Source organism: Mixophyes fleayi, chromosome 8 (genome assembly GCF_038048845.1).
Source record: "Mixophyes fleayi isolate aMixFle1 chromosome 8, aMixFle1.hap1, whole genome shotgun sequence".
NCBI classification, from domain to species: Eukaryota; Metazoa; Chordata; class Amphibia; order Anura; family Limnodynastidae; genus Mixophyes; species Mixophyes fleayi.
Window position 1 is genome coordinate 83,468,959 of NC_134409.1, and position 27,146 is coordinate 83,496,104.

The window sequence follows — 27,146 nt, forward strand, 5'->3', positions numbered from 1 at the left end:
GCGTCGGCCCTTCATCAATCTCTTCTGCTTTCTTTTCATAGGGTGCTGTGAGGATGCTGGGTTCTTTTAATCACTCAGACCGATACCAGGTGCAGGTTCAACACCATTTTATTAGTACTGAAGGTGTACTTTAACACTGCACAGCAGAACAGCTAGTTTCCAAATATACAATACATGATAGCCAGACAAGCAACAGTGTCTTGCAGATGGCAGTTCAGTGTCTCTGGGCTTGGTAGCATCTCTTAATATTTGGCAGAGCCCTTCTGCAATTTAATGCCAATACTAGGCCATGTGTCCTGACTTGGGCTGTCTGCTCATACAAAGCATTGTCATCAAAGGCATTTCGCACTCAAGAAACTTAGATTCCTCCTTTAGTACCCTAACCCATGAGTCCCTCTAACTGTACTGACAAGCGTCTTCCCTACTTGCATCAGATGCTCTTCACTCAAGCTCTCTAGAGCTTACATTTTCCCTAACATTAATTCAACTTTTTAATTGTATGCTAAAATCACCTCCCCTTAGCAAATATATAACATAACATTACTTCAATACACACACAATATAACATATTTTGTACAATTAAATAGTTAACATTGTATTTTAAAGAACACTCACATATTACAGGGACAAGCAACATTATTTGATTTAGACCTAAACTGCTCCCAATAGCCTACTTAACATACATCTAGAGGTGCAAAGACTGACTTGCCCTAAAGTTCTGTGGACAATATCCTATTACCCATTATTCTTTTGTAGTATCTGTTGACCTGACCTCCAAATATTGATCTTATGCCCTTTGACATTCCTCACAGTGATGCATTTACAATAGATATTGACATAAATTACAGGTTACAGTTTTATTACCATGGTGACTTACTCATAGGAAGTCAATGTGTCTAGACAAGTGTTTCCCAAACCCAGTCCTCGGGGAACCATAACAGTGCAGGTTTTCTAGGTCACAAGTGAAATAATTGGTACAACCTGTGGATTTTTCAAAATGTCAATCAGTAATGAATACACCTGTGCTCCAGCAAGGAGATATGGAAAAAACATGCACTGTTGGGGGTCCCTGAGGGCTAGGTTTGGGAAATGCTGATCTAGACCATATCTACTTGGTTTCCTCACAGGTGCCCCATGGGTGAGTGATGGGGCTCCTCCTATTCTCAATTTATTATTCTCCCCTTGATATTGATACCACACTGGATTCATTTGCCAAGTCTTTGCTGATGAAACCCAATTGTCACCCTGAACACAAATGAAAGAATTTCTGTTATCTGCTCCATGATGTCCTCTTTAAGAGTGGACTGCTGTTATTCTCATCTTCCACAAACCCTGCTTATTATAACAGTACTGTTATTGCTCCCGTGTCACAAGCACCTTGTCTAGGGGATCACTTTAGATTCTGGCTTGTCGCTCTCGTCTCACAGTCAAACTCTCTAAAAATCTTGTCTCTTCCATTTCAATATCTCTCTCCCTCTTTCCTACATGCTTACACTTATCAGTTCATTTGCTCAAACCATGCACTTGTACCTTCTCTATTTAACTGTTGTTTTCAATTAGACCACAAGTGATCAGGGCTCTTACACCTAATTTGTCCTATTTGATCTGTATGTTTTTATATTTCTCCACTAGACTGCAAAATATTTTGTCATTTTATGACTAAAAGAATATTTACAAAGTTGGAATAGTCATCATCAAAATTTATATAGTGCTAGCATATTCTGTAGCGGTTTACAATACATTCACAAGTGTCACCCCTGTAACAATAATAATGAACTCTTTATTTCAATAAAATATTTTACAAAGAAAACATGGAACAAAAGGTGAAATTATTTCCTTAAGGCAAGGTCTTCCAGTTAACCATAGTATGATGCATTACCGCTATAAATCTTGTGCTTTATCTCCTGTTAGAGGCATTGCGACCTGGCACACTTAACAACATCTTCTGGCATGACAGTGTGCTGTGGGCACACTGGTTGAGGAGCACCGCTGTAAAGGATAGAGTTGTTATGATAGAAATGCCAAGCTTAGAAGTGTGAATTTTTAAAAGATAGTTATATCTAAATGGTAGTTTGTGACTAATTTCATTGACTGGTTGTTCCACAAGGCAATGTTGGGTTTTTGTATGCTTTGTTTCACAACAGTGGGGAATCCTACCACTTATTTGATCATAACTGCAATACTTTTTCCAATGAAGTGGCTCAGTTCCTAACGGGGAGGAAAATACCTTCATACATTACAGAACTGCCGTCCGAGGTCCTGTCCACGTGAGTGTCTACCTTATCTCGGTTAATCTGTTAATAAGGACAGAATAAGGTAGTGGTAGTAGTTACTTAAAAATGGTGTGTGTGTGTGTGTGTGTATATATCTATAATCTAAAAGCCTAGCGGCATGTTAGTCTGTGTGTGGAAAATATACAAACATGCTGCAGCGCCACCTGCTGGGCAGAGTTATACACTGACCTACTAAATTCTTAGCATTATCTAATATATAAAAGTAAAAGCATAGCTGTGTGTGTGTGTGTGTGTGTGTGTGTGTGTGTGTGTAAAAAAACTATTTTCTCAGAAAGGGCTCATCCATTGACCTGAAATTTGGTATACTGACATTATTTGACAAAAAAATTAGAATAGTCAAGTCAGTTAACTTACTTCCATCATCCCCCCCCCCCCTCCTATCCCCTGTGGGAGGGGTAGTAAAGGCTAAATTTACGAGGGGTCAAACTCATTTTCGTGAGGTAATTTTACCTCATGAACACATTAAAAAGGGTGCTTGCTTCGGGAAGTAACGCTCTTCCCCTGAGGAGGCCTGGCATGACAAGAACCTTTTTTAAGACCTTAAGTAGCTTGATTTGACTAGAATGCATGAGTATCATGCACGGGTTAACGTGTGTGTGTGTGTGTGTGTGTGTGTGTGTGTGTGTGTATATAATATATATATATATATATCACCCTATACCTATGTGAGAATTTCCATGAATTATGTTCCAATTTTCCATTTGCAAACAAGAGCACTGGGACCCCTTATTTTGCCTGGTGTTTACCTCGTATCTGTTGTCTTTTCTCTATCTTCCTTTGGGGGACATTGGGGTATAGAGAAGGGACAGGGCGAACTGGCACTTTAAACTTCTGTTTAACTAAGCCCTAGCTCCTCCCCCACTCTGACCCACCTCCTGTGCAGCCTCAGTTTAGTTTAAGTGCCTCGCGAAAGAGCTGTGTCTGGGCTGCTCAGCAGCCCTCTTCTGTTACTTTTATTATTTTATGGCAGGCACTATTCAGCACGCGGCAAGCGCTGTATGGAGGGGGGATCGTAGGTGCTGTGAGAGGTGCCTCTGTTTCCAGCCTCCCTCTCCCAACGTTTGTATACCCTCCTGGGAGGGTGCTCATCATCTCCTGCCTCGATTATTGTAACCTCCTCCTCACTGGCCTCCCCCACTCCCGTCTCTCCCCCCTCCGCTCTATACTCAATGCGGCCGCAAGACTCAACTTCCTCTCACGCCACTCCTCCTCTGCCTCCCCTCTCTGCCTTGCCTTACACTGGCTCCCCTTCCCCTACATAATCTTTTTCAAACTCCTCACCACCACTTACAAGGCTCTCTCCAACTCTACTGCCCCTTATATCTCTAACCTCCGCTCCCTGCGCTCGGCCAACGACCGCCGCCTCTCCTCTACTCTTATCACCTCTTCCCACTCCAGAATCCAAGACTTTTCCCGTGCAGCCCCCCTTCTCTGGAACGACCTCCCTCGTTCCATCCATTTCTCTCCTACTCTGTGCTCCTTCAAACGTGCACTCAAAACTCACCTCTTCCTCAAAGCCTACCAACCATCTACTTAACCCCCATCTCCTCCCTTTAGCTCGTCCTCCCTTCTCTCCTCTTGCCTCAACTGGCTCCTCTTGTGCCTGGTCTGTTTACCCTCCCTTAGGATGTAAGCTTGTATGAGCAGAACCCCCTCCCCTCCTGTCTCCATACCTGTTCTTCCGCTCCTTCTTTACTGCATATGACTAGCCGGAGTTTCTGAAGTATTGGTACTTTTTTTGTTCATTGTTCTGTATGGTTTTACCCTGTATAGTCTACTGTTAGTACTGTGTGCGGCACTGCGGATACCTTGTGGCTCCTAACAAATAAATGATCATGATAATAATAAGAGCCGGGCACAGTCGCCGCAGGCTGTCTGTCCTCCTGATATGACAGTCAGACTGCAGGACACTGCATGAGGAGGGGTGGCAGAAGGTAAGTGAAACCCTCTCCCAGCACAATGCTGAGAGAGAGGGGTAGAAAATCGCAGTTTGTCCCTGAGCAGGCTGCTTCTTACTAGAAGCAGTCATTTTAGGGGGGGGGGGGGGGGGGGGGAATCTCTATTTTTAGCTCAGTAGACTGGGTCAGGCAAGGGTCACTAACAGTGAGCCCTGCTAGGCACTGGTTTGGTTGAGGGTGTTGTCCTGTTGAATGTTACCAATTCAGTGCTGGGCCCTGGGGGAGTGGTGTTTCTTCTATTACACTTCCTCCATGGGGTGGTCTCTCACTATTTTGTGTGCAGACACCAGAATAAACAGCCATTTTATAGCTCCAGCTTCTTTTCTTTTCTGTCCTGAGTCCTGATAGAAAGGTTTGGAGATTATTTTCAAAAGCTTATTATTTTTACTCTGTGGAGGCTTTATTGGCTGTATTGCAGGCTCACTTTCTGTTCAGTTTTGTGTGCTGCTTGTTATTTATATTGTGTTTTGTTACACTGTTTGTGTCTTGTCCCATCTGTTAACATGTCAGAAGGGGAAAAACCATACATGGTAAAGCTGGTGTTACATCCATGTTTAGTTTCACCTTGGCTGTCTGTCACGTAAAGCTACCATCAGGACAGTCAGGCGCGCAGCCTGCCGGCTTTCAAAGAGCATACCGTGTAATACAGCAGCTGCTGCTTTACATACGGCAACACATGCCTGGGTTCGGTCTCTCTCCAATTCAGTGGCTGAACTTGCTCAGTTGGTGCTGTCACAGGCTGTAGTCGTTCCATCGTCTGATTCTGCTTGCACTGTAGCAACTGACATGGGTTCTAGTTCGGTAAGTCAAGGTTTGACTGTTTCTCCTGGCGAAGTCTGTACAGTCTGCTTGGGTACAGGGAATTGCACCCTCTGTACAGGGTTTGGTTTAGGTTTCTTCCTCTTAGAGAGGATGTTACAATTTACAGCACTGTCTTTCTCACATAAGCGTAGGAGAATGGTGCCACAACTTCAGAATATAAGCCAGATTTTGACTGTAGATCCAAGAATGAAGGTAATTTCGTATTCTATGCCTTAAGTCCTGGAAGGCTGATGGGGAGTCTGAAAGGTTCTTGAGACCATACCGTTTTCTGGGGGTCTTTTGTTTGGACCTCAGCTTGACTCCATTATCAGTCAAGCTCAGGTGGAAAGGGCACTTTTCTCCCAGTTAATGCTCCCAATCAAATATTTTCCAAATTCCAGTCCTTTCAGTCCTCCGGAAGGTTTCAGGTTCAATATTCCTCAGGCCAATTTCTACAGGCCAGTCATCTGCCCCTAGGGGGTGGTTTGCTGCGTGGGCACCAGGCCTAGTCGGCTTGACGTCCAGCAGCGAAACCTGCAAACAAGTAGTCCGCATGACGGACATTTTGCTCCTCCGCTCTCGCCAGTGGTGTGAGCTCGTCTTTCTTGTTCAGGAATCAGTGGTTGCAGTCTACTACCTATGTCTGGGCTTGGGTGTAGTGGATTGAGGATACATGATTGATGTGCTCAGGCTTTCTCCTAGACAGTTTTTTGCCATAGGGCTTCCACTTGTCCACGAAAGCGACTGGTTTTACGAGAAACGATTCTATCCCTCCTTTATTCCGGAGTGATGATTCCGGTGCCAGATTCTCAAAGTGGTTTGGGTTTTTATTACAACCTTTTTCTCGTACTAAAATCAAAGGGCTTATTCAGACCAATTCTGACTCTGAAAACGTTTCAACACCCATGTCACAGTGCCCAGGTTCAAGATCGAGTCTTTGAGCTCGGTCATTCACCCATGGAAAAAGGAAAATTCATGGCAGTTCTAGACATCAAAAATGCTTATCTTCATGTACCTATCTAGAGGGGTCATCAATCCATTTTGAGGTTTGCAGTTCGGTCACAGGACTAACAATTTCAGGCTCTTCACTTTGGTCTGGCCACGACCCCACGTATCTTCAGAGATCATGCCGGTCGTGGCTGCTCTGCTAAAGTCCAAGAGTATTACAATCATCCCTTGTCTGGACGATCTTCTTTTAATGACAGTATCCAAAGGTGCTTTAGGCGACATATCCAAGTAGTATTCCAGACTCTACAGTTTCAGGGTTGATTTCTCAACTTCAAAAAGTCCAAGTTGCTCCCATCTCAGCAAATGATCTTGGTTGGCGGCAAGGTAGCCTTCGGTACATTTCGCCATGAGTGTTTTTGGCAACATGGTATCTACTTTCTAGCCGGTCCAGTTTGCTCAGTTTCATGCACGGCAGTCCCAGTTGGATCTTCTGTTGCAATGCAACAAATACCATCTGAATCTGGAGGCCCAGGTATTTCTCCGCAGACCAGTTAGTTGCTGCTTTGGTGGTTACATAAACAGATTCTCGCCAGGGGACGCAATTTTATCAATTTAAAATTTGACTTTAATCTCGAAGGCTGGCATCCTTTGTGATTAGAGGCCTTCTGTCTTCATGCTCGGTTTCAGGGTTTTTGTACTCAAAAGGAATTCAAGCTTCCAATCAATGTCTTTGAACTGTGAGCAGTCTTCATGCTCTTATAAGTGCATAACACTAGCTGCAGGGAAGGCCAGTGAAGATTCAGTCAGTCCATGCCACATCAGTGGCATACCTCAATCATCAGAGCGGTACCAAAAGTCCCTTGGCCATGCGGAAATTGTCCCGTCATCCTAAGTTGTTTCGTCAGTTGGTGGAATGTTGGGGTCACCCGAATGTCGACATGGTGGCATCTCTGATGCCATCTACGTTTACAATGTCTGGCTTTAACGGTGTGACTGTTGAAGCTATGATCCTAAGCACTAAGGTGTTTCCGAAATTGTGGTGCAAACCATGCTTTGTGCTCGGAAACCAGCCTCTGCAAAGATTTCTCATTGAGTCTGGAAATCTGTATTGACTGGTGTAAAAAGGTATATCCTACTTCTTCCTTTGGCTTGGCCAGGTTACTTAGGTTCTTGCAGAATGGGTTGGATGCAGGTTTGCACCTTAGTTCCCGTTTAAGGTCAGGTGTCAGCTTTTTCTGTCTTCTTTCAAAGAAAACTTGCTGTCATTCCTTATGTGCACACTTTCATTCAGGGCGTTCTCCATGTACAACCTCCATATGTTCTTCCAGTACCACCATGGGATTTGAATTTGGTGTTGCATGCTTTACAGCATCCGCCTTTTGAATACAATGGAATTCGGTTTTGCCCATTTCTACGGCACACAGTTTTCAGAGCTTGTTGCTTTGTTACAAGTCACCTTCTTTTTCATAAAAACAGGGCAGTTCTTCGAAACAGGACCTCTTTCCTTCCTATGGTTGTGTCTGGTTTTTATCTAAATCAACACATTGTCATTCCTGTCCTGAATGATTTTATGTATTCAGTTTAATGATATTTCTATTGGTTTTCTCAATGTTGTCTGAGTCTTCCGAATTTATGTGCAGAGGTCTCAGAAGATGCGCAAGACTGACGATCTTTTGAGTCTCTCATGCTCACAAAAGAGGCTGGCTAACTTCTAAAGTAATTATTGCTAGGTGGATTACGGTTGTTCGTCAAACTTATAGTAAGGCTGGGAAGCCTGTCCCAGATAATCTATGCAAGCACTCTACAGAGTCTGTAAGTGCTTCCTGGACGGCCCGCTATGGTGCTTCCAGAGAACAGCTGTGTAAAGCGGCCACGTGGTAGCATGTACACACATTCACTAACTTTTACAAGTTTAATGTGTTTGCATCCAAGAATGCAAGTTTTAGAAGAATGGTGTTTTGTGCCATTTCTTCTGAGCGTTCCCTCCCATAGGGCAGCTTTGGGGTGTCCCCCAAAGGAAGACAGAGAAAATGGAATTTTTATACTTGCATAAAATACGTTTCGCTTAGTCCATTGGGGGACACCAGGCACCCACCCTTAACGCTCTAGTTTCTCCTACTGTTTTACATGTAGTCTTGTTGGTAAGAGATTGTTGTTTGTTAATTTTATTCTCTTTTCCTGTTTCTCTCCATCTCTGCTTTCTGTGTGCTTGGTTAAACATAAACTGGGGCATAGAGGGGGGGGGAGCTAGGACTTGGTTAAACAGAAGTTTAAAGTGCCAGTTCGCCCTGTCCCTACTCTATACCCCAATGTCCCAGGTGTCCCCCAATGGACTAAGAGAAACGGATTTTACGTAAAATCCCATTATTTCTTCTTTTATTCATCCACAGTTGAACTAGTCACTGCTGTATTTTGATCATTTGTTTGTGTACAGTCACTTGGTTTGTGATGGAAAGACCACTTTAAAGAATAATTCAAGCGCTGTATATATCAAGATCTCTCTGAAATAACCAAAATATTTAAACAATAAAATACTTTTTTTTATTTTTTTTTTATTTTTATGATGTAATATTTTTTACACACTTCTACTTATTCATTGATTTAGATCACATTGAATAGTATCCAAACAAAGATGGATTTATCAATAGTTTTCTATTAGGTTGTAAGAGATTCCCTCATATTATCCAAGTGATGATTTTTTATATAGTCTTCCCCCACGTGCCGCCCCCTAGTGCCACACTTCTAGTAAGAAGTTTTCTTTTTTGTTGTCACATCTATGTGTTTGTGTCATCTTCCTTTTTAGGAAGATAAGAGACACACTTCTTCTGTGCCCTCTGGAATGCCAGATCCGTCCGCAACAAGCTGACTGCTATCCACGACCTCTTTCTATCCAACTCTTTTAACCTTCTTGCCGTTACTGAAACCTGGCTCTCCGATTCTGATACTACTTCCCCCGCTGCCCTCTCCTATGGTGGCCTCTCCTTCACCCTCTCCGCCAGGCCTGGTGCCCGCCCTGGCGGTGGAGTTGGCCTCCTCCTCTCCTCCACCTGTACTTTTCGTGTCATTCCCCCTGAACCCTCCCTCTCCTTCTCCTCTTTTGAAGCTCACTCCATCCGCCTCTTCTACCCCATCCATCTCCGCGTCACTGTCATCTACCGCCCGCCCCCCTGGCCCCACCTCCCTCTTCCTTGACAACTTTGCTAGCTGGCTTCCTCACTACCTCTCCTCCGATCTCCCCTCGATAATTCTCGGTGACTTTAATATCCCCATCGACAACCCCACCTACCCTGCTTCCAGCAAACTGCTCACCCTCTCTTCCTCCCTTGGTCTCACCCAATGGACCTCCTCCTCTACCCACTGCCTTGGTCACTCCCTTGATCTTGTCTTCTCCTACCTATGTAATCTCTCCGACTTCTCCATCTCTCCCTTTCCTCTATCCGACCACCATCTTCTCTCCTTCTCTCTCTCCTCTTCTCCTGCTCCCCTCCCCCTGCCCAAACCTACTCTGTCCATACGCAACCTCGATGCTCTTGACCCTGCCTCTCTGTCATCCTCTCTCGATACCCTCCTTTCTCCCCTTTCCTCCCAGGCCTGCCCCAACCAGGCGGTCTCCCTCTACAATCACACCCTCACCTCCGCTCTGGACGCGGTCGCCCCTGCCCACTCCGTCCACCCCCGCTGCTCCAAACCCCAACCCTGGCACTCCAAATTTACCCGCTTCCTCCAAAAATGCTCCCGTTCCGCCGAACATCACTGGAGAAAATCCCGCTCCCTGGCTGACTTCCTCCACTTTAAATTCATCCTTTCATCCTACAGCTCTGCCCTCTCAGTCGCTAAACAATCTTTCTTTAAATCCCTCATCTCTTCCCATTCCTCTAACCCCCGCCGCCTTTTTGCCACCTTCAGCACTCTCTTGGCCCCCTCCCCTCCCCCACCCCCTCCTCCCTGACTGCCTCTGATTTCGCCTCCTTCTTCTCCTCTAAAATCGAGGCCATCCGACTTGAAATCTCCTCCTCCACTCTCTCTTCCACCCCTCCCACTCTTCTGTCCTCCCCCCCCCCCCCCCAACCACCTTCCCCTCCACTCCTTCCGTCCCACCACCGGCGAGGAAGTCCACTCTCTCATTTTATCCTCCCCCCCCCCCCCCCCCCCCCCCCCCACTACCTGCCCCCTGGATCCCATCCCCTCCCACCTTCTTCGCTCCCTTTCCCCCACCACCTACTCCCACCTCGCTCACCTCTTTAATCTCTCCCTCTCCACTGGCATCTTCACCTCCTCCTTCAAACATGCTCTCGTATCCCCCATTCTTAAGAAACTTAATCTCGACCCCACTTCTCTCTCGAACTATCGCCCCATATCTCTTCTCCCTTTTGCCTCCAAATTTCTCGAGAGGCTCGTCTACAGCCGTCTCACCTCCTACCTTTCTGAATACTCCCACCTTGATCCTCTCCAGTCTGGTTTCCGCCCCCTCCACTCCACTGAAACTGCCCTGGCTAAAGTCACCAATGACCTCCTCTCTGCAAAAGCCAGGGGCCACTTCTCCCTTCTCATCCTCCTTGACCTCTCTGCAGCCTTTGACACCGTTGACCACCCCCTCCTCCTTCACACCCTCCAGTCTTTCGGCCTCTCCGGCCCAGTCCTGTCCTGGTTCACCTCTTACCTTACTCACCGTTCCTTCTCTGTCACCACCTCTGGGTCTCTCTCCCCCCCATCCACCCTTCCAGTCGGGGTCCCTCAGGGCTCTGTTCTGGGACCCTTACTCTTCCCTCTGTACACCTCCTCCCTGGGTGAACTCATCAGCTCCTTCGGCTTCAGCTACCACCTTTACGCTGACGACACTCAACTATACCTCTCCTCTCCTGATCTCTCTCCCTCCCTGCCTCTCTGTCATCTCCTCCTGGATGTCCTCTCGATTCCTCAAACTTAACCTTGCCAAAACTGAGCTCATAGTTTTTCCTCCCTCTCATACCCCATCCCCTTCTGACCTCTCCATCACTGTCGACAACACCTCTATCTCCCCTGTCCCCCAACTTCGCTGCCTTGGTGTCATCCTCGACTCTTCTCTCTCCTTTGGCCCCCACATCCTCTCTTTTGCTAAATCCTGCCGCTTCCAGCTGCGCAACATCGCTCGCATCCGGCCCTTCCTCTCCCAAGATGCCACCAAATGCCTTATCCACTCTCTGATCATCTCCCGCCTGGACTACTGCAACCTCCTCCTCACTGGCCTCCCCCACTCTCATCTCGATCCCCTTCGATCCGTCCTTAATGCTGCAGCTAGGCTTATTTTCCTCTCTCGCCGCTCCTCTTTTGTCTCCCCCCTCTACCTTGCCCTTCACTGGCTCCCATTCCCCTTCAGAATCCTCTTTAAGCTCCTCACACTCACCTACAAGGCCCTCGCCAACTCCACTGCGCCCTACATCTCCACCCTCCTCTCTATTCATGCTCCATCCCGCCCTCTCCGTTCTGCCTCTGACCGTCGCCTCTCTTCCCCCCTTATAACCTCCTCCCACGCGCTTATCCAAAACTTCGCCCGCGCTGCCCCCCTCCACTGGAACAAGCTCCCTCCCTCCATCAGAACTTCCCCTAATCTGTCCAGCTTCAAACGGGCCCTAAAAACCCACCTTTTTCTTAAAGCCTTTCTGTCTCCCACTTAACTTCCTACCTTATCTTCTGCCTCTGTCCCCCTACTCTCCCTCTCTCCCCTGCGTCTCTCTGTCTGTCCACCCCTCCCCTTAGATTGTACGCTCCTCTGAGCAGGGCCATCTCTCCTCCTGTTTCCACCACTTCTAACTCTGCTCTCCAGCTACTTAGCCCTCCTCCTCGAGGGTCCTCCACCCTACGTCCACTCTCGCTCCCTCCTCCCCCTGGGGGTCTCCCTGTCTTCCGCGCCCTCCTTCTTGGGCCCCGTCGTTTGCGGATCCTCCCTCCCCCTTCCCCGCCCTCTCTAGCTGTGCATTGAGCGTACTGAGTTGCTGTGTTTACTGTACTGTGCTGTCTCCCATTGTATTGTGATTTTGTTTGTCTCTGTACGGCGCTGCGGATGCCTTGTGGCGCCTTATAAATAAATATTAATAATAATAATAATAATAATAGTAAGAAGTGTGGCACTAAGGAGCAGCACGTGTGGGGAGACTATGAAAAATCATCCCTTGGATTAATCAATACAGTGTTCCATTGCCTCATATTATCCATCTTTGTTTGGATACTATTCAAGGTGATATATAAATCACTGAATAAGTATAAGTGTGAACAATATTACACTATTTTTTTTGTCTTTCTGTTTTCTTTTTTTTTTTTTGCCCCACATTCGAGAACAATGGGTGGAAGAATCCGAAGATCTACTAACAGGAAAAATATTAAAGTATAATATAAAAGTATTTTATTTAAACACTTTGGTTATTTTAGAAAGATCTTGGAAAAAAAATAAAATATATAATATTATAACTTTAATGAATATAAGCTATCTTTTGTATCACATAATTGAAAATTGGTGTATGATTTGTTACAATAATTTGGGCTGTAGTTGATTGTGGAGCGCTGTAGGAATTTATACAATTGTTAATGGATATGTGATGAATCGCTCACCTTGTGGTGAGCTAGCCTGTGTTTTCCAGAGTAAACCTGTTCTATCACCATCACCACCATCATCCATATTTATATAGCACCACTAATTCCGCAGTGCTGTACACCCATAAAGTTGGGCAGGGCAGAAATATCTCAGATAATGGGCTTTACTCTTCTATATATTTTTTTGGGGGGGGTTTCCTGCTTTAAACTCTATCTGCACTTCTCTTATCCCTGGTTCATACTAGGGATGGTCCCATAGTAACATAGAGGAAATAAGGGTATGGAAAAATATTCTAACGTTCTATTACCACAATGTAACATGCGTTACTGCCCTCCCACCCACCAAAAAAATACAAAACAAATACAACTGTCCTGTGACTGCATAAGGCTTCAGAAGCTTAAAGGTAGCAGACTTCCCAAAATCTCCCTCTGCTTCCCTTTGTCACTTTACTCATAAAACACTAATTGCTATCCATGGGTCACACCGATGTCACATGCACATCAGATACACTGATCACTATACACGCGTCGCACACACTGGGTACATGCTGTTCGCTATACATACTGTATATACACTGATCACTATATACGTTTCCATCCTATTCATAGTGCATACATCCGATACACACCCTAACGCCAATTGTCCTAATTTATGTAGGACTGTCCCGCGTAACTGGACTTAGTCAGAAGATTCAGGGCATTTTTTAGTTATGTTGAATTAAGTGATGCCACTTCAGTGCCGTGCATGCTAGTGACAGGTGGTATTGAAGGGGTGTTTTCAGGGCTGGAGTCAGCCCAGTGGTTCCAGTACACTGGGCACGTCCCTGAGGATGTGGCTAAGCACCCTTCTCATGCTACTGTTCCCATACTCCAGTCCTGATGAATCCTATATGTTGGGAGGTATGACTAAATGATCACTATACGCAGGTCACAGTCATACTGATATCGCACATGATGATGACTTCATATCTAGGTATCTTGGTGGTTTTTGTGATGGATTCTCTTAACTGGATAGTAGATAAAGTTGTGGGTTTTTTTGTTTTGTTTTTTTGATCTGGACTATCACTGAAACACTAGAGTTATTGCTTTCACTGGCATAAACCTAATTCTGTCGGCCAACTTCCTGGAGACCAACTTTGCCTGAGAAACACTGATGCTCCTACAGAAAATGGCATCTACACAGAAGACAACTTAACTTTTCACTATTCCTCCACTGGAATCTAGTGAAACAGAGGGAGACTTCTGGTGGTCTGCTACCTTTAAGCGTGTGAAGACTCGCAGAGCAGACTCAGTGGCTGAGTTTGTTTTTGTTTTTGGGTGAGTGGGTACAGTGACGCATATAATACCATGGTAATAGAAAGTTGGACATATCGTCAACCGTCGCCGCAATACTACTATGGCATCAGTATATTTGCTCATTCTTCGTCCGGATCAGGCATACAAGAAGCAGGATTAGTTTAAAGAGAATGAAAATGTAACAAATATCTTGAAGCTCCAAATATTTAAAATATTTTTGCCAGAATCTCCTCCATCACGGTCATCTGTGTACAGTGATCAGGTTGTGTGATGTCCTTGTAGGGATGGGCAATATATGTCGTCAATGCCCGACATTTGTGTTTCCTACCAACTTTATATTTATAGTGAGATACAGTACATCGTTATTGAGATGCATTATTTTTTTCTAACATAGTTATTGGTGTGAAATACTTGTTGTTGCCTAACTCTAGACCATACTATCATTTATTTGTGGGCTAGTTTTACACTATAAAATTGTAGCAAATATGCCATTCTTATCTGCACCAAACCCTGCCCCTTTTTACTATCAGACTCCAAAAGGAGGGTGATGATTTTCAAATCATGCAATTGTTGTATGCAGCACTTTCTGCTTACATTTAACAGCATAAGGGTTGCTCTTCTTGACCATCTCCTTCAGTACTGCCAAAGGATTATTTGTTTATAAAATCTATTTATTGGTTTTGTTTTCTTAACCATATAGGTTTGTTTGTTTATTTTTTCTTCCAGACCCTTTGGACAAGCCCTCCGTCCTTTCCTGGATTCTGTTCAAATTCAACCACCTGGGGGAAACAGTTTTAACAGGCAGAATGGACCAAGCTAACCGGGATGTACGGATTCACAGCGTGGGCAGTGCCCCCGCTTTTTAACTTAACATTTTAGTATCTGTTTCTGACCATAAGTGGTTTTTGTTTCATTCCATTTACACTAGGACCTGAGAACATGCTGCAATCGTTCATGTTTGTTTTTAATTGCATCAACAAAGCACTGCACCAGAAACTGATATAAGTGGTTTTATGGTGGAGTACAAGAGTTGCATTAAAAATGAGCACACGCTTAACCTGTTACACTCCATTCACTGGATCTGCCAATGTCCCAGATGGGTCTAATGGTCAAATGCCACATTGCTTGGCATGTATGAATCAAGTTAAGAAGTTCACAAGACTACTTCCGTTGAATTGCTCATTCACTTGAATACATAGATGGGAGTCTCTAATTGGGACCATTAGACCCATCAGGGACCAGAGGTGTTGCGATGGGGGAAGAGTTGGTGTCGACAGCAGAGTGTGGTGCCTGCAAGTAGAGGGAGCAGTAGGTGCTCTAAGCAGCTCCCAGTTTGTCTGTATTTGATTGTGGCTCTGCCGTTTGCTCTTTTAGCCAGGGCTATATTACACTCCCAAGGAGTGTGTGACCACACAGACCAAAAGGCAGCGTGCAGATTTCTATTGATCCTCCTATTCTCACACCCATTTTCAGTGGCATTTCCATGGCCAACCAGGAATGTTTCTTTAAAACAGCTCTCCCAGTTAAACGTTAAGTCTAAGTTGCTCTTTCCCCTTTTTTTTTAGTGAACTGCACCCTGAAAATGGTTTTTTACTGGGGCACTAATGCTGTGCACCACCTATACAGGTATGACCATAATATATACGGTGTATACATATGACATTGCCCTGGGCACCGTATATAACGCCGTTATGCATCTGGCAGATTTAGTGAACAGAGAGTAGGTAGCAGGTATGTAAGTGATTTGTTTACTTGAACTCTGTGTACTCTATCCAAAACAACATTTTTAGTTTTAAGTGAAATTATTCTTTAAAAAAAGGTGTCCATTCAATTTTGTATATGATTATATCCGATTTACTAAGAACTTTTATTCTCCAAATACACTATCTTTTTCAAATTGCTCCTATAATTTAGATGTACACTATCATGCAAACAGTGAAATAACGAAGACATGTTTAGGTTTTTGAAAGAATTATGTATTTTTCAAGGTACCATCGAATTGATTCAAAATTATAGTTAATACATTAACAATGTCATAACTTATTATTTTTAGCTCCTATAATGTCATATTTTCTATTCAGCAACACTTTTGGCATTCTATCTATCCATTTTTAAAGATAGTTAGAGGAAATTTGTACCTACTACTTCTGTAACTCTTCCCAGAGGTGTGACTGGCTTTTGCCTGACATTATGATCAAGCTCCTCCCACAAGAGCTCGATAGGATTGAGATCTGACGATTGTGTTCACCAGTCCATGAAAGACTGCACTCCGACTCCCTGTTTCTTCACCAAATAATTTTTGCATATCTTAGAAGTATGCTTAGGATAGTTGTCATGTTGAAATTTACACCAATCAAGAGCTGAGTACGGGATAGCATGACGTAAAATGGTACCATTTCTGGTTCATTGTTCCTTGCTCTCTGTGTAAATCTCCCACCTTATCGGCACCACAACAGACTTCATACCATTAAATTTCCTCCCCCATACTTGAAAGAAGGCGTCAAGCACTCCTCTATCATCCTTCTATTTACACTACATCTCACATAGGTACTCCTCATTGAGCCAAACATCTCAAACTCAGGCTGAGTACACACTACAGTGTTATCGGTCAATCATCGGGTCAATCAATCGATAAATGACCGTTCGGCCTGATATCGCATTAGTGTGTACACTGCAATGATAAACAATTATCATTCCAAAGCACATCGTATCATTTCACCTGAAGGACTGGCAGTTTCCATAAAGCTCTATGGAGTGTGCAGATTCACAATCTTTTCAGCTAACTGTTATGACAGATGAAGAGCACAAACCTGAAGGGAAATCTTGTAAAATGTGTATACATGAATCGGCATGCTGATCGGTGTTTATTTGGTTTATTGTTGGTAAAATGGTTAAAGATGTCGCATTGGGAGAAATTTTGTATAGTGTGTACCCAGCCTTAGACTTATATTACTCTTCTCCTGTCATCCTCTGTTCAATATCTGTGTTCTTTTGCTCCTTTTTTAAATGGATTTTTTTTTCCTATTTGCCAACTTATGGATTTTTCTTTGCAAGCATGCCGTAGTCATCTTTTTATGATGATACTGGTATTTGGCGTGTACTATTTATGGAAGCCGCCAACTCAAGTCCTGTGTGGGGCTTATCCTCTTGTACAGTTGTTTATCCGGGTCCTTCCTCTTCTTGTTCTATCCTGGTTAGATTCAGTTTGTCCTTTTCTCTCAAGACAGTAGTGTATGCACTCTTCAGTTTCTTTGCATGGAATAGCCTTAATTTCTCAAACAGTAGATCAACATGTTTTTTGAGAAAGCTGATTTGTTTTCGCCGTTGAGAGTTTGCAATTAAGACACTGGATAAATGACTGGAACATTTTGCTTTGCAGTCATGTGTGAATAACAAATTATAAATCTGTAGTTTCAAACAGCAGTCATTTGCAACATTAGTAATGTCTTAACTATATTTTTAAATCCATTTAATGGTACCTCAATTAAGATAGAAAATAAATTTTATATATATATATATATTACACATCTGTCTATCTCTCCAGTCTTTCAAAAAGCAAAGAAATGTCTTCACGATTCCAAACTTTTGAATGCCTGTGTGTATGTATGGGCAGGTATTTAGGTGGTTACAGGTGTATAGTATGTTGTTTGCAACGTTTCGGTTGAATTCAAAAAAACACAACACTCAGAACACCCATAGGAACTTCTATATCGCTTACTGTTAGCCTTAAACACCGAGGGGTATATTTACTAAACTGTGGGTTTAAAAAAAGTGGATATGATGCCTGTAGCAACCAATCTGTTCCTAGCTGTCATTTTGTAGAATGTACTAAATAAATGACAGCTAGAATCTGATTGGTTGCTATAGGCAACGTCTCCACTTTTTAAAACCCGCAGTTTAGTAAATCTAGCCCTGAGTATAGGAAAAACTTCCCCAGAAAAGCCTACAGGCAAACCAAAACTTAAGAGTTTATTTAAAGAGTTGTGTCAGACAGGGTTTTTAGAACACCACATTTTTCTGATCAGGAAACCAGTGTCAGTGGATTATGCGAAGTATACTTTCCTTCAGCTTACAAAAAAAGCAAAGGGGAAACGCTGTTCCCCTGTCACACCAAAGCGATTTCACTGTCAAAAGGCTGCTTGCCAGTCTTTATAGTGGAATCATTTTGCAGTGAAGGGGAACACTGTTTTCTGATCAGAAGATAGCATTGTAGTGAAACACTAGTCTGATAGTGTCCTGGTATTTTCAGATCTTAATTGTGCTTTTGGAACTTTTTAATATATTTCCTAATACACTGTATTAAGTGTTAATGGACAAAAAGCCTTAATTTAGTCTGCTCATTTGTTGTCAGAAGGGTGGATACACTTGGGCACTTATTTAATTTTGTCACCGCTGGTAGTGCAACTGGCGAAGCATCTTTGATCTCTGTAGAGAACAGGATATCTGTACACACTGAAAATTTCTCAAGCACTTGACAGACCTGAAAGCTACATGCAACGTTCATGGTCTATGAAGAGTTTGTGCGTATTGTCAATCCAGTTTTCTACATAGATGTTACCAGACATTCAAGTTGCAGTGATCCAAGCTTGAACAGCATGCAACATGGGTGCATCCATCCTTAAGGTATGAGTAAGAGCTGTCGTATTGTAAAAGTAAAGATTTTACAGGGAAGAAAGTTACTAGATTACGTAGCTTTCAAAATACTTATTTCTCAAATGCCAATATGCTGCCAAATAGAATACCATTTTGTTTTGTAAGATCTGCAACCAAAAAAAATAATTTGTACATGATTGCCATATTTCAATGTGACTACTTATTTATTGTGGTCATAGACCCCTATTTTTTTTTTATTTTTTTTTAATTAAATTTCCACTCTCTATTTGGTGATACTGATCCGCTGGCCATACAGGTTTCCTGAGGAATGGAGTTGAAATCCCCAGCAAATCTGGAATTTTCCCAAGACAGGAGTATAGATGTTTAATAGTGCTTGCATTGTACATGACACTGTATGTAAGCTGGAAATCTTTCTCTAATTCACAGTGGATGGATTTTCGAGACTTGGAATTTTAAATCCATCTCCCAGATTTCCTACACATGAGTTTTGGACCATCTCTGTAGCTCTAAACTTACAATGTTATACACATAATACAAATGGTGAGAAGAGATCACCTAGAAAGAATTGGGTAATCAGGCACTCCAGTCTTTTAGAGGGTATAAAAAAAAACTTTATTAGGAATTATCTGTAAAATAAAAGAACCAGGCATCATTAGAGTCTGTGAATTACCGTATATACTCGTGTATAAGCCGACTTTTTCAGCACATTTTTTATGCTGAAAAAGTCCCCCCACGAGTGAACTTACCTGGTCTCCGGTCCCTCAGCTCTTTACTTCCGCAGTGGAACGATGACAGGAAGTCCTGCATTTGGAACGCAAACTTGTCTCTCTCTCTGTCTCCCCTTATTAGGTAATAATAGCTGTATATGTATTTATCTAATGCATAGAAGCCACCCCCAAATAATTTTATTTTTGAAATTTGCCAGTAGCTGCTGCATTTCCCACCCTAGGCTTTTACTCGAGTCAATAAGTTTTCCCACTTTTTTGTTGTAAAATTAGGTGCCTCGGCTTATATTCGGGTTGGCTTATACTCGAGTATATACGGTATATATTTAAAATATAGAAAAGTGACAAAGATTGAAAAAAAGGTGACAACGATAAAAATAAAGAACCCTTCCGGGAGGCCGGTTAATAAGTTGTTTTAACAACAACAAGTATTATTGCTGTGTTTGCCTAATAGGCAGCCAATGAGTATCATATAAATATGTCTTATGGCCAAAGAATACTTTTTCCCATTATAAGACTACTTGATATTCCAAGGGCCTTACGATTTAGAATTATAACATACATAATCCTAGGGACAATAACTTTATTTTTAAAGTGAATGCAGTACAATAATGTATGAGAGTTGACACAATGTATCATTGAATATGTGAAATAAAATGATAGTGTCCATATTAATGGATATTACTCACACAGTAATACTTGTTGTAAAAACAACTTATTAACCGGCCTCCCGGAAGGGTTCTTTATTTTTATCGAATGTCATCATTTTTTCAATCTTTGTCACTTTTCTATATTTTAACATATAATTTGCCGACTCTAATGATGCCCGGTTCTTTTATTTTAAAAATAATTCCTACTAAAGTTTGTTTTTATACCCTCTAAAAGACTGGAGTGCCTGATTACACAATTCTTTCTAGGTGATCTCTTCTCACCATTTGTGTTATTTAGTTATAACTTTGTTTGGCAGAGCACCCCCTCCAATCCAACCTCTTAATTATTTCATGAGGTTGTAGGAATGAGGAAGTCTTGACTCTAGAGCGAGATGTAACTATCTCTTTTCAATGTTCTACACATGTTTTAATGTTGGTGTGCAGTTTCCAACATTTCTGCTGTCTGTTCAGCTACGTTTTCTGTGATTCTCATCAAGTTGCTTGGTCTACATATTGAACCGTATACAATACGTATAATACTTCAAATCAGAAAGTTCAAAGCCAAATGGAGATTAGCTGTAATGGATGCTAAACATGCTACGATTCCAACTGATATAACGGTTACCACAGTTTTTGTTTGCTTTTAATATATTAGCTCTACATACATGTTATTAAATTTCCTCTGCCTTGTCATAAGTTGTATGTATGTTTGAGCATATAATCATATTTATTATCTTGCAATGTTGCTGGTGATTTCATACATCTTTCATGGTGTAGTATCAGTTTTGTACATACTTTAATTTTACTTTTGTATATGTGATTCTTTTCCAATGTCATTTTCCCATGAAAATATAGGAATTGAATGTATAATAAAATTATGTTGGACTATTAAATAATTACTGCACACCTTATTAGAACTGTCATTGTTCAACCTTATTTTCTGGCAGTAGTGTTCAGTTGGATTGCCATTGGTGGTTGTTGCTGGTACATTTTTACGCTCATTCACAATGATTTGTTAAAAAGTTAACCATCTAAAATGTCCCATGTATAGGCAGCTCTAGAACTTATTACCATGTTAGTGCTTTTTAATACATTTTTAATTTAATTGTACACATGAAACACTAATTTCAATTTGTTCCATTTGTAATAATTGCTAATACTGCTGGGTCTACATTTCTACCTGAGATACTGGCTTTAAACAGTTGGGTCTAGATTTACTAAGCTGCGGGTTTGAAAAAGTGGGGATGTTGCCTATAGCAGCCAATCAGATTCTAGCTTTCATTTATTTAGTACCTTCTACACAATGACAGCTAGAATCTGATTGGTTGCTATAGGCAACATCCCCACTTTTTCAAACCCGCAGCTTAGTAAATCTAGCCCTTAGTCTTGTAACCTTTTAATGGTGTTTTCAGGTATTGGATTCCCCACTAAATTAAAAAATGAAAGGCAAGTTGCAAAAGAAAGTAAGACAAACCCCAAAAAGTTTTTTAAGTATATAAATGGCAAAAGGATTACAAAAGATAATATAGGACCCCTAAGAAGTGAGATGGGTGAATTGATAAATGATAATAAGGAAAAAGCAGAGGTATTAAACACTTTCTTTTCTTCAGTATTTCCTAGAGAGGAACAAATGGTAGGAGTAATACATAAAAATGTAAATTAAACAATACCATTAATTAATACTTGGTTGTCAGAGGAAGAAGTCCAAAGGTGACTGAAGAATATTAAGATAAATAAAGCTCCAGGTCCAGATGGCATACACCCAAGGCATACACCTACAAACCTTATGGAGTTAAACTCGGAAATAGCTAGACCGCTATTCTTAATTTTCAGAGATTCAATCTCATCAGGCTCAGTACCAAGGGATTGGCGAATAGCAGATGTGGTGCCGTTATTTAAAAGGGGGGACGAGATCACAACCAGGGAATTACAGACCTGTAAGCCTGACCTCAATAGTGGGGGAGCTACTGAAAGGTATTTTAAGGGATAGTATTCAGGATTACTTGATGCGCAATAAGATTTTTAGTGGGAATCAACATGGATTTGTGAGGGATAGGTCATGTCAAACTAATCTAATTCGTTTCTACAAGGAAGTTAGTGGGAACTTAGACCAGGGCAGCACAGTAGATGTGGTCTACTTAGATATAGCAAAGGCCTTTGATACAGTGCCACACAAGAGGTTGGTTTACAAAATAAGGGAACTGGGTCTAGGAAACATTTGTACTTGGTTAGAGAATAGGAAAGAGAGAATTGTGATAAATGGAACATTTTCTAATTGGTCAAAAGTTTTAAGGTTCAAGGTTCTGTGCTGGGGCCACTCCTTTTTAATATATGTACTTTCTAAACCATCACCAAGGTCATTAATAAAGTATCCATTTTTGCAGATGACCCTAAACTCTGTAAGGTAATAAAATCAGAGCAAGATGTAGCTTCTCTACAGAGGGACTTAAATAAACTGGCGGATTGGACGGCCAAATGGAATATGAGGTTTAAATGTAAAGTTATGCATTTAGGGATCAAAAACAAGAATGTAATATATAAATTAAATAGAATTTATTTAGGAGAATCTATAATGGAAAATGATTTGGGAGTGCTCATATACAGTAGACTTGGCAATAGTGCTCAATGTCAAGCAGCAGCTGCAAAGGCAAATAAAGTATTGGCATGCATAGGAAGGGGCATAGATGCAAGGGGAGACAGTGTGATTTTGCCAATGTATAAATCGTTAGTAAGACCTCAAAGAGAATATGCAGTACAGTTCTGGGCACCACTCTATAAAAAAAAAGATAATTTGGAACTAGAAAGGGTTCAGAGAAGAGCGACAAAATTGATAAAGGGTATGGAGTCATTAAGTTATGAGGAAAGGTTAGCCAGTTTAGGCATGTTTACTTTAGAAAAGAGGGGTCTAAGGGGAGATATGATTACTATGTACAAATACATTAAGGGTCAATACAGAGAACTTTCATGGGAACTTTTTACCCCAAGGACTATACACAGGACACGCAGTCACCCCTTAAGGTTAGTGAAGAGGAAATTTCACAACCAGCAAAGGAAGGGGTTCTTTACAGTAAGGGCAGTCAAGATATTGAATTCATTGCCAGGGAAGGCTGTGATGGCAGATTCAATAGAAAGTTTAAGAAAGGGTTAGACAAATTTTTAGCAGAAAAGTGTATCCAGGGATACGACCGGTAATTAAAATGAAGGATAGTAGTGGATATAGAGTAAAAATAGGACTGCAATATTGAGTCTGGGGGGATTTTCACAATTGAAACAGATTGGCGGTTGCTTACTCTGGATCAATTTCAAATATAAGTGCAGGATCGCAGGAGATCCAAAATAGGTTGAACTTGATGGACTGCTGTCCCCTTTTTTTTTTTTTTTTTTTTTTTTTTTTTTCCCAACCTCATCAACTATGTTATTCCTGCAGCCAACCATTGAGTATAATGTTTTAGTGATACCATGTAAATAAGTGCACCGCCTCAGCAATTTACCCTGAAACACAATAATTTAAACATTAGGGAAGGGTATAGAAAATAAGGCCACAAACTTAAATTCAGATATTACCCTTCTATTTTAAGTTTAGTAGCCCTTTAAGGTTTACCAGTGAAGCAAATGGAATTCTAAAATAGGTGGCTTAGTGATCATGGAGCGCCTGTGAATGCTTTAAACCTGTCCTGACACATGAATACAGTTGCTTATGTATTAATGTATCTCTGGTTCTTGATGCTAACTTCACCCTTTTCAAAAGTAGGATGTCAATAAGTACTACACAGGCATATAATCATACCCCTAAAGCTGGGTACACCCTACAGAAATTTCGACCAACTTTCTATGTCGAGCAATTTTACATGCGATCGATGGTCCGATCGCTTGGTCCATGGACTGCATACACACTAGCCTTGTTTAGGACGAGAAAGGGAAGAGCGGACGTCCCGTTGGCGACTTTTTACAGCCATGTTGTCGTGAACAATGACTGTAATTTCGAACTCACTGTTGTGGATCGGTCGGAAGCTTATACACACTACACAGCGGAAACGAGATTGGAACGAAAATATTAAACGGTACGACCAATCAAATGAGATGACAATCGTCCATTTGGGCAGACTTTCGACCATCGTGTCACTGTACACACTGACCTGACTTTTGAACGAGCGGTCGTATGTCGGCTGTTTGAGCCGATTTATTGGATGAAAACAGTGTAGTGTGTACCCAGCTTAACTGTCCCTATTTTGGCAGGATGCCTTGGTCAACAAAAGGGCGGGGCTTCATGGGAAGTGGTTGGGGTTTTGACCAAATATGCCCATTTTGGGGCAGGATTTATTTCATGATGCTTTCGGAATTTTGAATGTTAGAATATACAGTATACATAGCTTCCAACTGCAACGTTCAGATTTATACAGCTTTTTACCGTAATGCATCACAACACATATTGATCTCTCTGTGCAGCACTGTTGGCTTCAGAAGTTTCCAGGGTCTGTGTATTTAGACCAATGATGAGCAACAGATGGCACTCTGAGCCTTCATCCGAGGCCCTGCTTTATTGTCAGATTTGTTTGTTATAACTTGTAACACTTGTTTAACATGCCCAATGATCTGTTATTCTAGATAGGTGTCTTTCATGAAATGTATTATGTTAACCTCTTGCTGAGTGAGTAACGTTCGGCCCTTTTCAAGGTTGGGGAGCCAGCCATGCGGCCCCTGAAGTATATCAGATTGCTTATCACAGAGGAGGGATTAGGTGAACAATTTGCCAATGTTTATAGCTTTCATTTATTCCTAATCCATCCCAATGATTAATAAACACAAGATTAACTGTGGGAAAGGAAAAAACATTGGTGCAACAAAACCTGTCCAGTTGAAACACTGTATTTTTAAATGTCAGACCTACATTTAGTTTGCTTTGACATCGGCTAATGTTAATTTGTCATTGTGGGTTTGCTTCAGGTCCCAGTTCTTCTTCTTAATAAACTGATTAGTTGGTATACTTCAATTTAGTGTGGTTAGTGAGAATTTTTATGTAGCTGTTTTTGTCAAGATAAAGAATTTCTTTGCTTCATATGCTGCAGCATAGTTTGTGATAGTTTTTGCTAATCTAGTAGATTTTCATTCCCAGATTTATTTATTTTTTCAATGCATATTATAGTCCATCTGTTTACTGAAATTTGACTGCCCTGTGTTTATGGGTAAGTGTATGAGAGACAGGCTCCTTTGTTTAGTTGATGTTTTTGCTGGTTATATACAGTAGGTGTAAGGTCACAGTCCTTTCTACTGAGTGACCTTTAACCCACTTAGCTGTAGTGTTATTGTAACATGCTGCAGGAAGAGGTCTGTGGTACGTGATCACTGTCTTGTTTATCACAGCCAGCTGACTATGAAGCTCATCTTTAATTGGCCAGCATTCTGCCACACCTCCCTCACCCCCTGCACCAGCCCCCACCCACACTACTTCCATTCATTGCACAGGCAGCGGCCTCTGCAGATGGAGAGGCAATGGCAGAGACAGAGATCCTAAAACATAGGGACACACTATGTCTCTTTGACGTGGATGGGACATTAACCCCAGCACGAAAGGTATGCGACAACTCTGCTGCACATTTTAGTCCTTTCAATGTTAGGTATGCATTTTCAAGACTGTGTGTGTGTGTGTTAATAAGACATCTAAAATAGTCTTCTGGTGGAATGTCTTATCTCTTACACTTCCAGGGAATGTTATTATCTTTTACACATTTGTCTGTGGTAATCTCCCTTTTATTTTAATGCATATTTTAGAAGACAAAAGGCATTGTAATATTGTTTAAGTAATTTGCTAAATCCCCCTCCCTTTCCAATAGTAGTACTTTTGTGGGGGTCTCTCACATGGGACATATCTGGAACACCTAGTGATCACCTTTTTGGCGTGTCTCTGTAACAGGAGAGTTCCAGAAAAGGGGTTCAAATTGAAATTCTTAATACTGATGTGTTGGATCTCTCTTGCTATGAAGAAAACCAAGAAGATAACTTTATTGCATATTGCCAGGTGTTGAGGGGGGGGGGGGGTGGCTATAGATGTATTAGTAATGACACTTCCAAATGAGATTATAACTGGGAAGTGTTTTGGGTAAGTGTTGGATTGGTTACAAAATGTTGACAATGAAAATGTTGACCATCAGAATGTCGACAGGCTGTAAAGTTGACCGTCACAAAGTCAACATAAAGCATTAAATTTTAAACCAGCAAAACTGACAGCAATGAAGTAAACCAACAAAAAAATGGAACTCAATATAAAAAACAAATCACGCACCCCCCCCCCCCTTCTCCACATAGCTTAAGCAACCCTAGTGCTGCCAGCATAGATTTGCACTAGCAAAATCAGACTGCCAGTAAAAGTACAAACACTAGGATTTTCCAGGTGGGGCTGGTGGCAGAACAGCAGGGGAATCTGCAGTGTGGGGTCCCTCTGCCATAATGACAAATAGCCTTGATGCTGGCCAGATTCCTTAACGAGATTGGGTCCAAAAAAAAAAAAAAAAAAAAGCCCTTCTCCTACCACTTGAGGTAGCCAGCCCCGTGCTGACAGCACTTACCGCCCTTTGGTAGTGGGGGGTTTAATAATAAAAATGTAATCGTAACAAACCATATACTACAAGTACCAGCATACCCATGTCTACCAGGGCATGCTGGCATGTAGGGACCCAAGAAAAAATAGAAATTAAACACAAACACCCATTTTAAACATTCAGGGTCTTCATCTGCAGCACATCCAGTTATCCCTGCTTGTCCAAAGGGAAAAAAATACATCCAGGAACTTCCTGCTTTGCAAAACAAAATCCATCCACTGAATCCTGACTTGGAAAAGAAAAAAAACTTGGCGGACAACCCTAAACTAGCCCTTCTTTTAAGAGTGCCCAGAAGTAATGAGCTTATTACGGTGCTAGTTCTATTTATAATATAGGAATTTCAATTGACCTCAGCCCTTGCTATAGTGCCACCAGCCCTGTTTGCTACTAGTAAAATCAGGGATACCCCATGCTTTTTGTCACCCTGATTTTGGTAGTACCAGCCTTCGCTGGCCAGACTAGGGGTTGGCTTAGCTATTTTTATGTGTGTTAAACATTGTGGATTTATTTTCCATATTAAATTACACTTAATAAGTTCAGGTCTTTGTTCTTACGAATTCATGGATCAGACTTTTAGAATGCTACATAGTTGTAACAGAGGAAAGTCAGGGGAGATAATTTGGTTTATGATAACTGATGAGAGTAAATTGTGATTAGTTTAAAGGGATAGCAGATGGCTTCCCCAAAAACTTTGGTG

The 27,146-nt window shown here is 41.9% G+C and overlaps 2 protein-coding genes across 5 annotated transcripts in view; both read left to right on the forward strand.

Moving 5' to 3' along the window:
• DESI1 (desumoylating isopeptidase 1) overlaps positions 1-18,448 on the forward strand; it is a 40,179-nt gene extending 21,731 nt beyond the window's left edge. The window contains exons 5-6 of the mRNA XM_075182805.1: positions 2,145-2,267; positions 14,591-18,448. Coding sequence (XP_075038906.1) covers positions 2,145-2,267; positions 14,591-14,684 — 217 coding nt within the window. The 3' untranslated portion in view covers positions 14,685-18,448. The remainder of the gene's footprint in view (positions 1-2,144; positions 2,268-14,590) is intronic.
• Positions 18,449-25,205: 6,757 nt separating this feature from the next.
• PMM1 (phosphomannomutase 1) overlaps positions 25,206-27,146 on the forward strand; it is an 81,667-nt gene continuing 79,726 nt past the window's right edge. For 2 of the 4 annotated variants that reach the window (XM_075182810.1, XM_075182811.1), the window contains exon 1: positions 25,208-25,424. In XM_075182810.1, the coding sequence (XP_075038911.1) occupies positions 25,344-25,424 (81 nt within the window). In that variant the 5' untranslated portion in view covers positions 25,208-25,343. Of the gene's footprint in view, positions 25,425-27,146 lie in introns of all 4 variants that reach the window. The other 2 variants (XM_075182807.1, XM_075182808.1) reach the window with 2 other exon arrangements.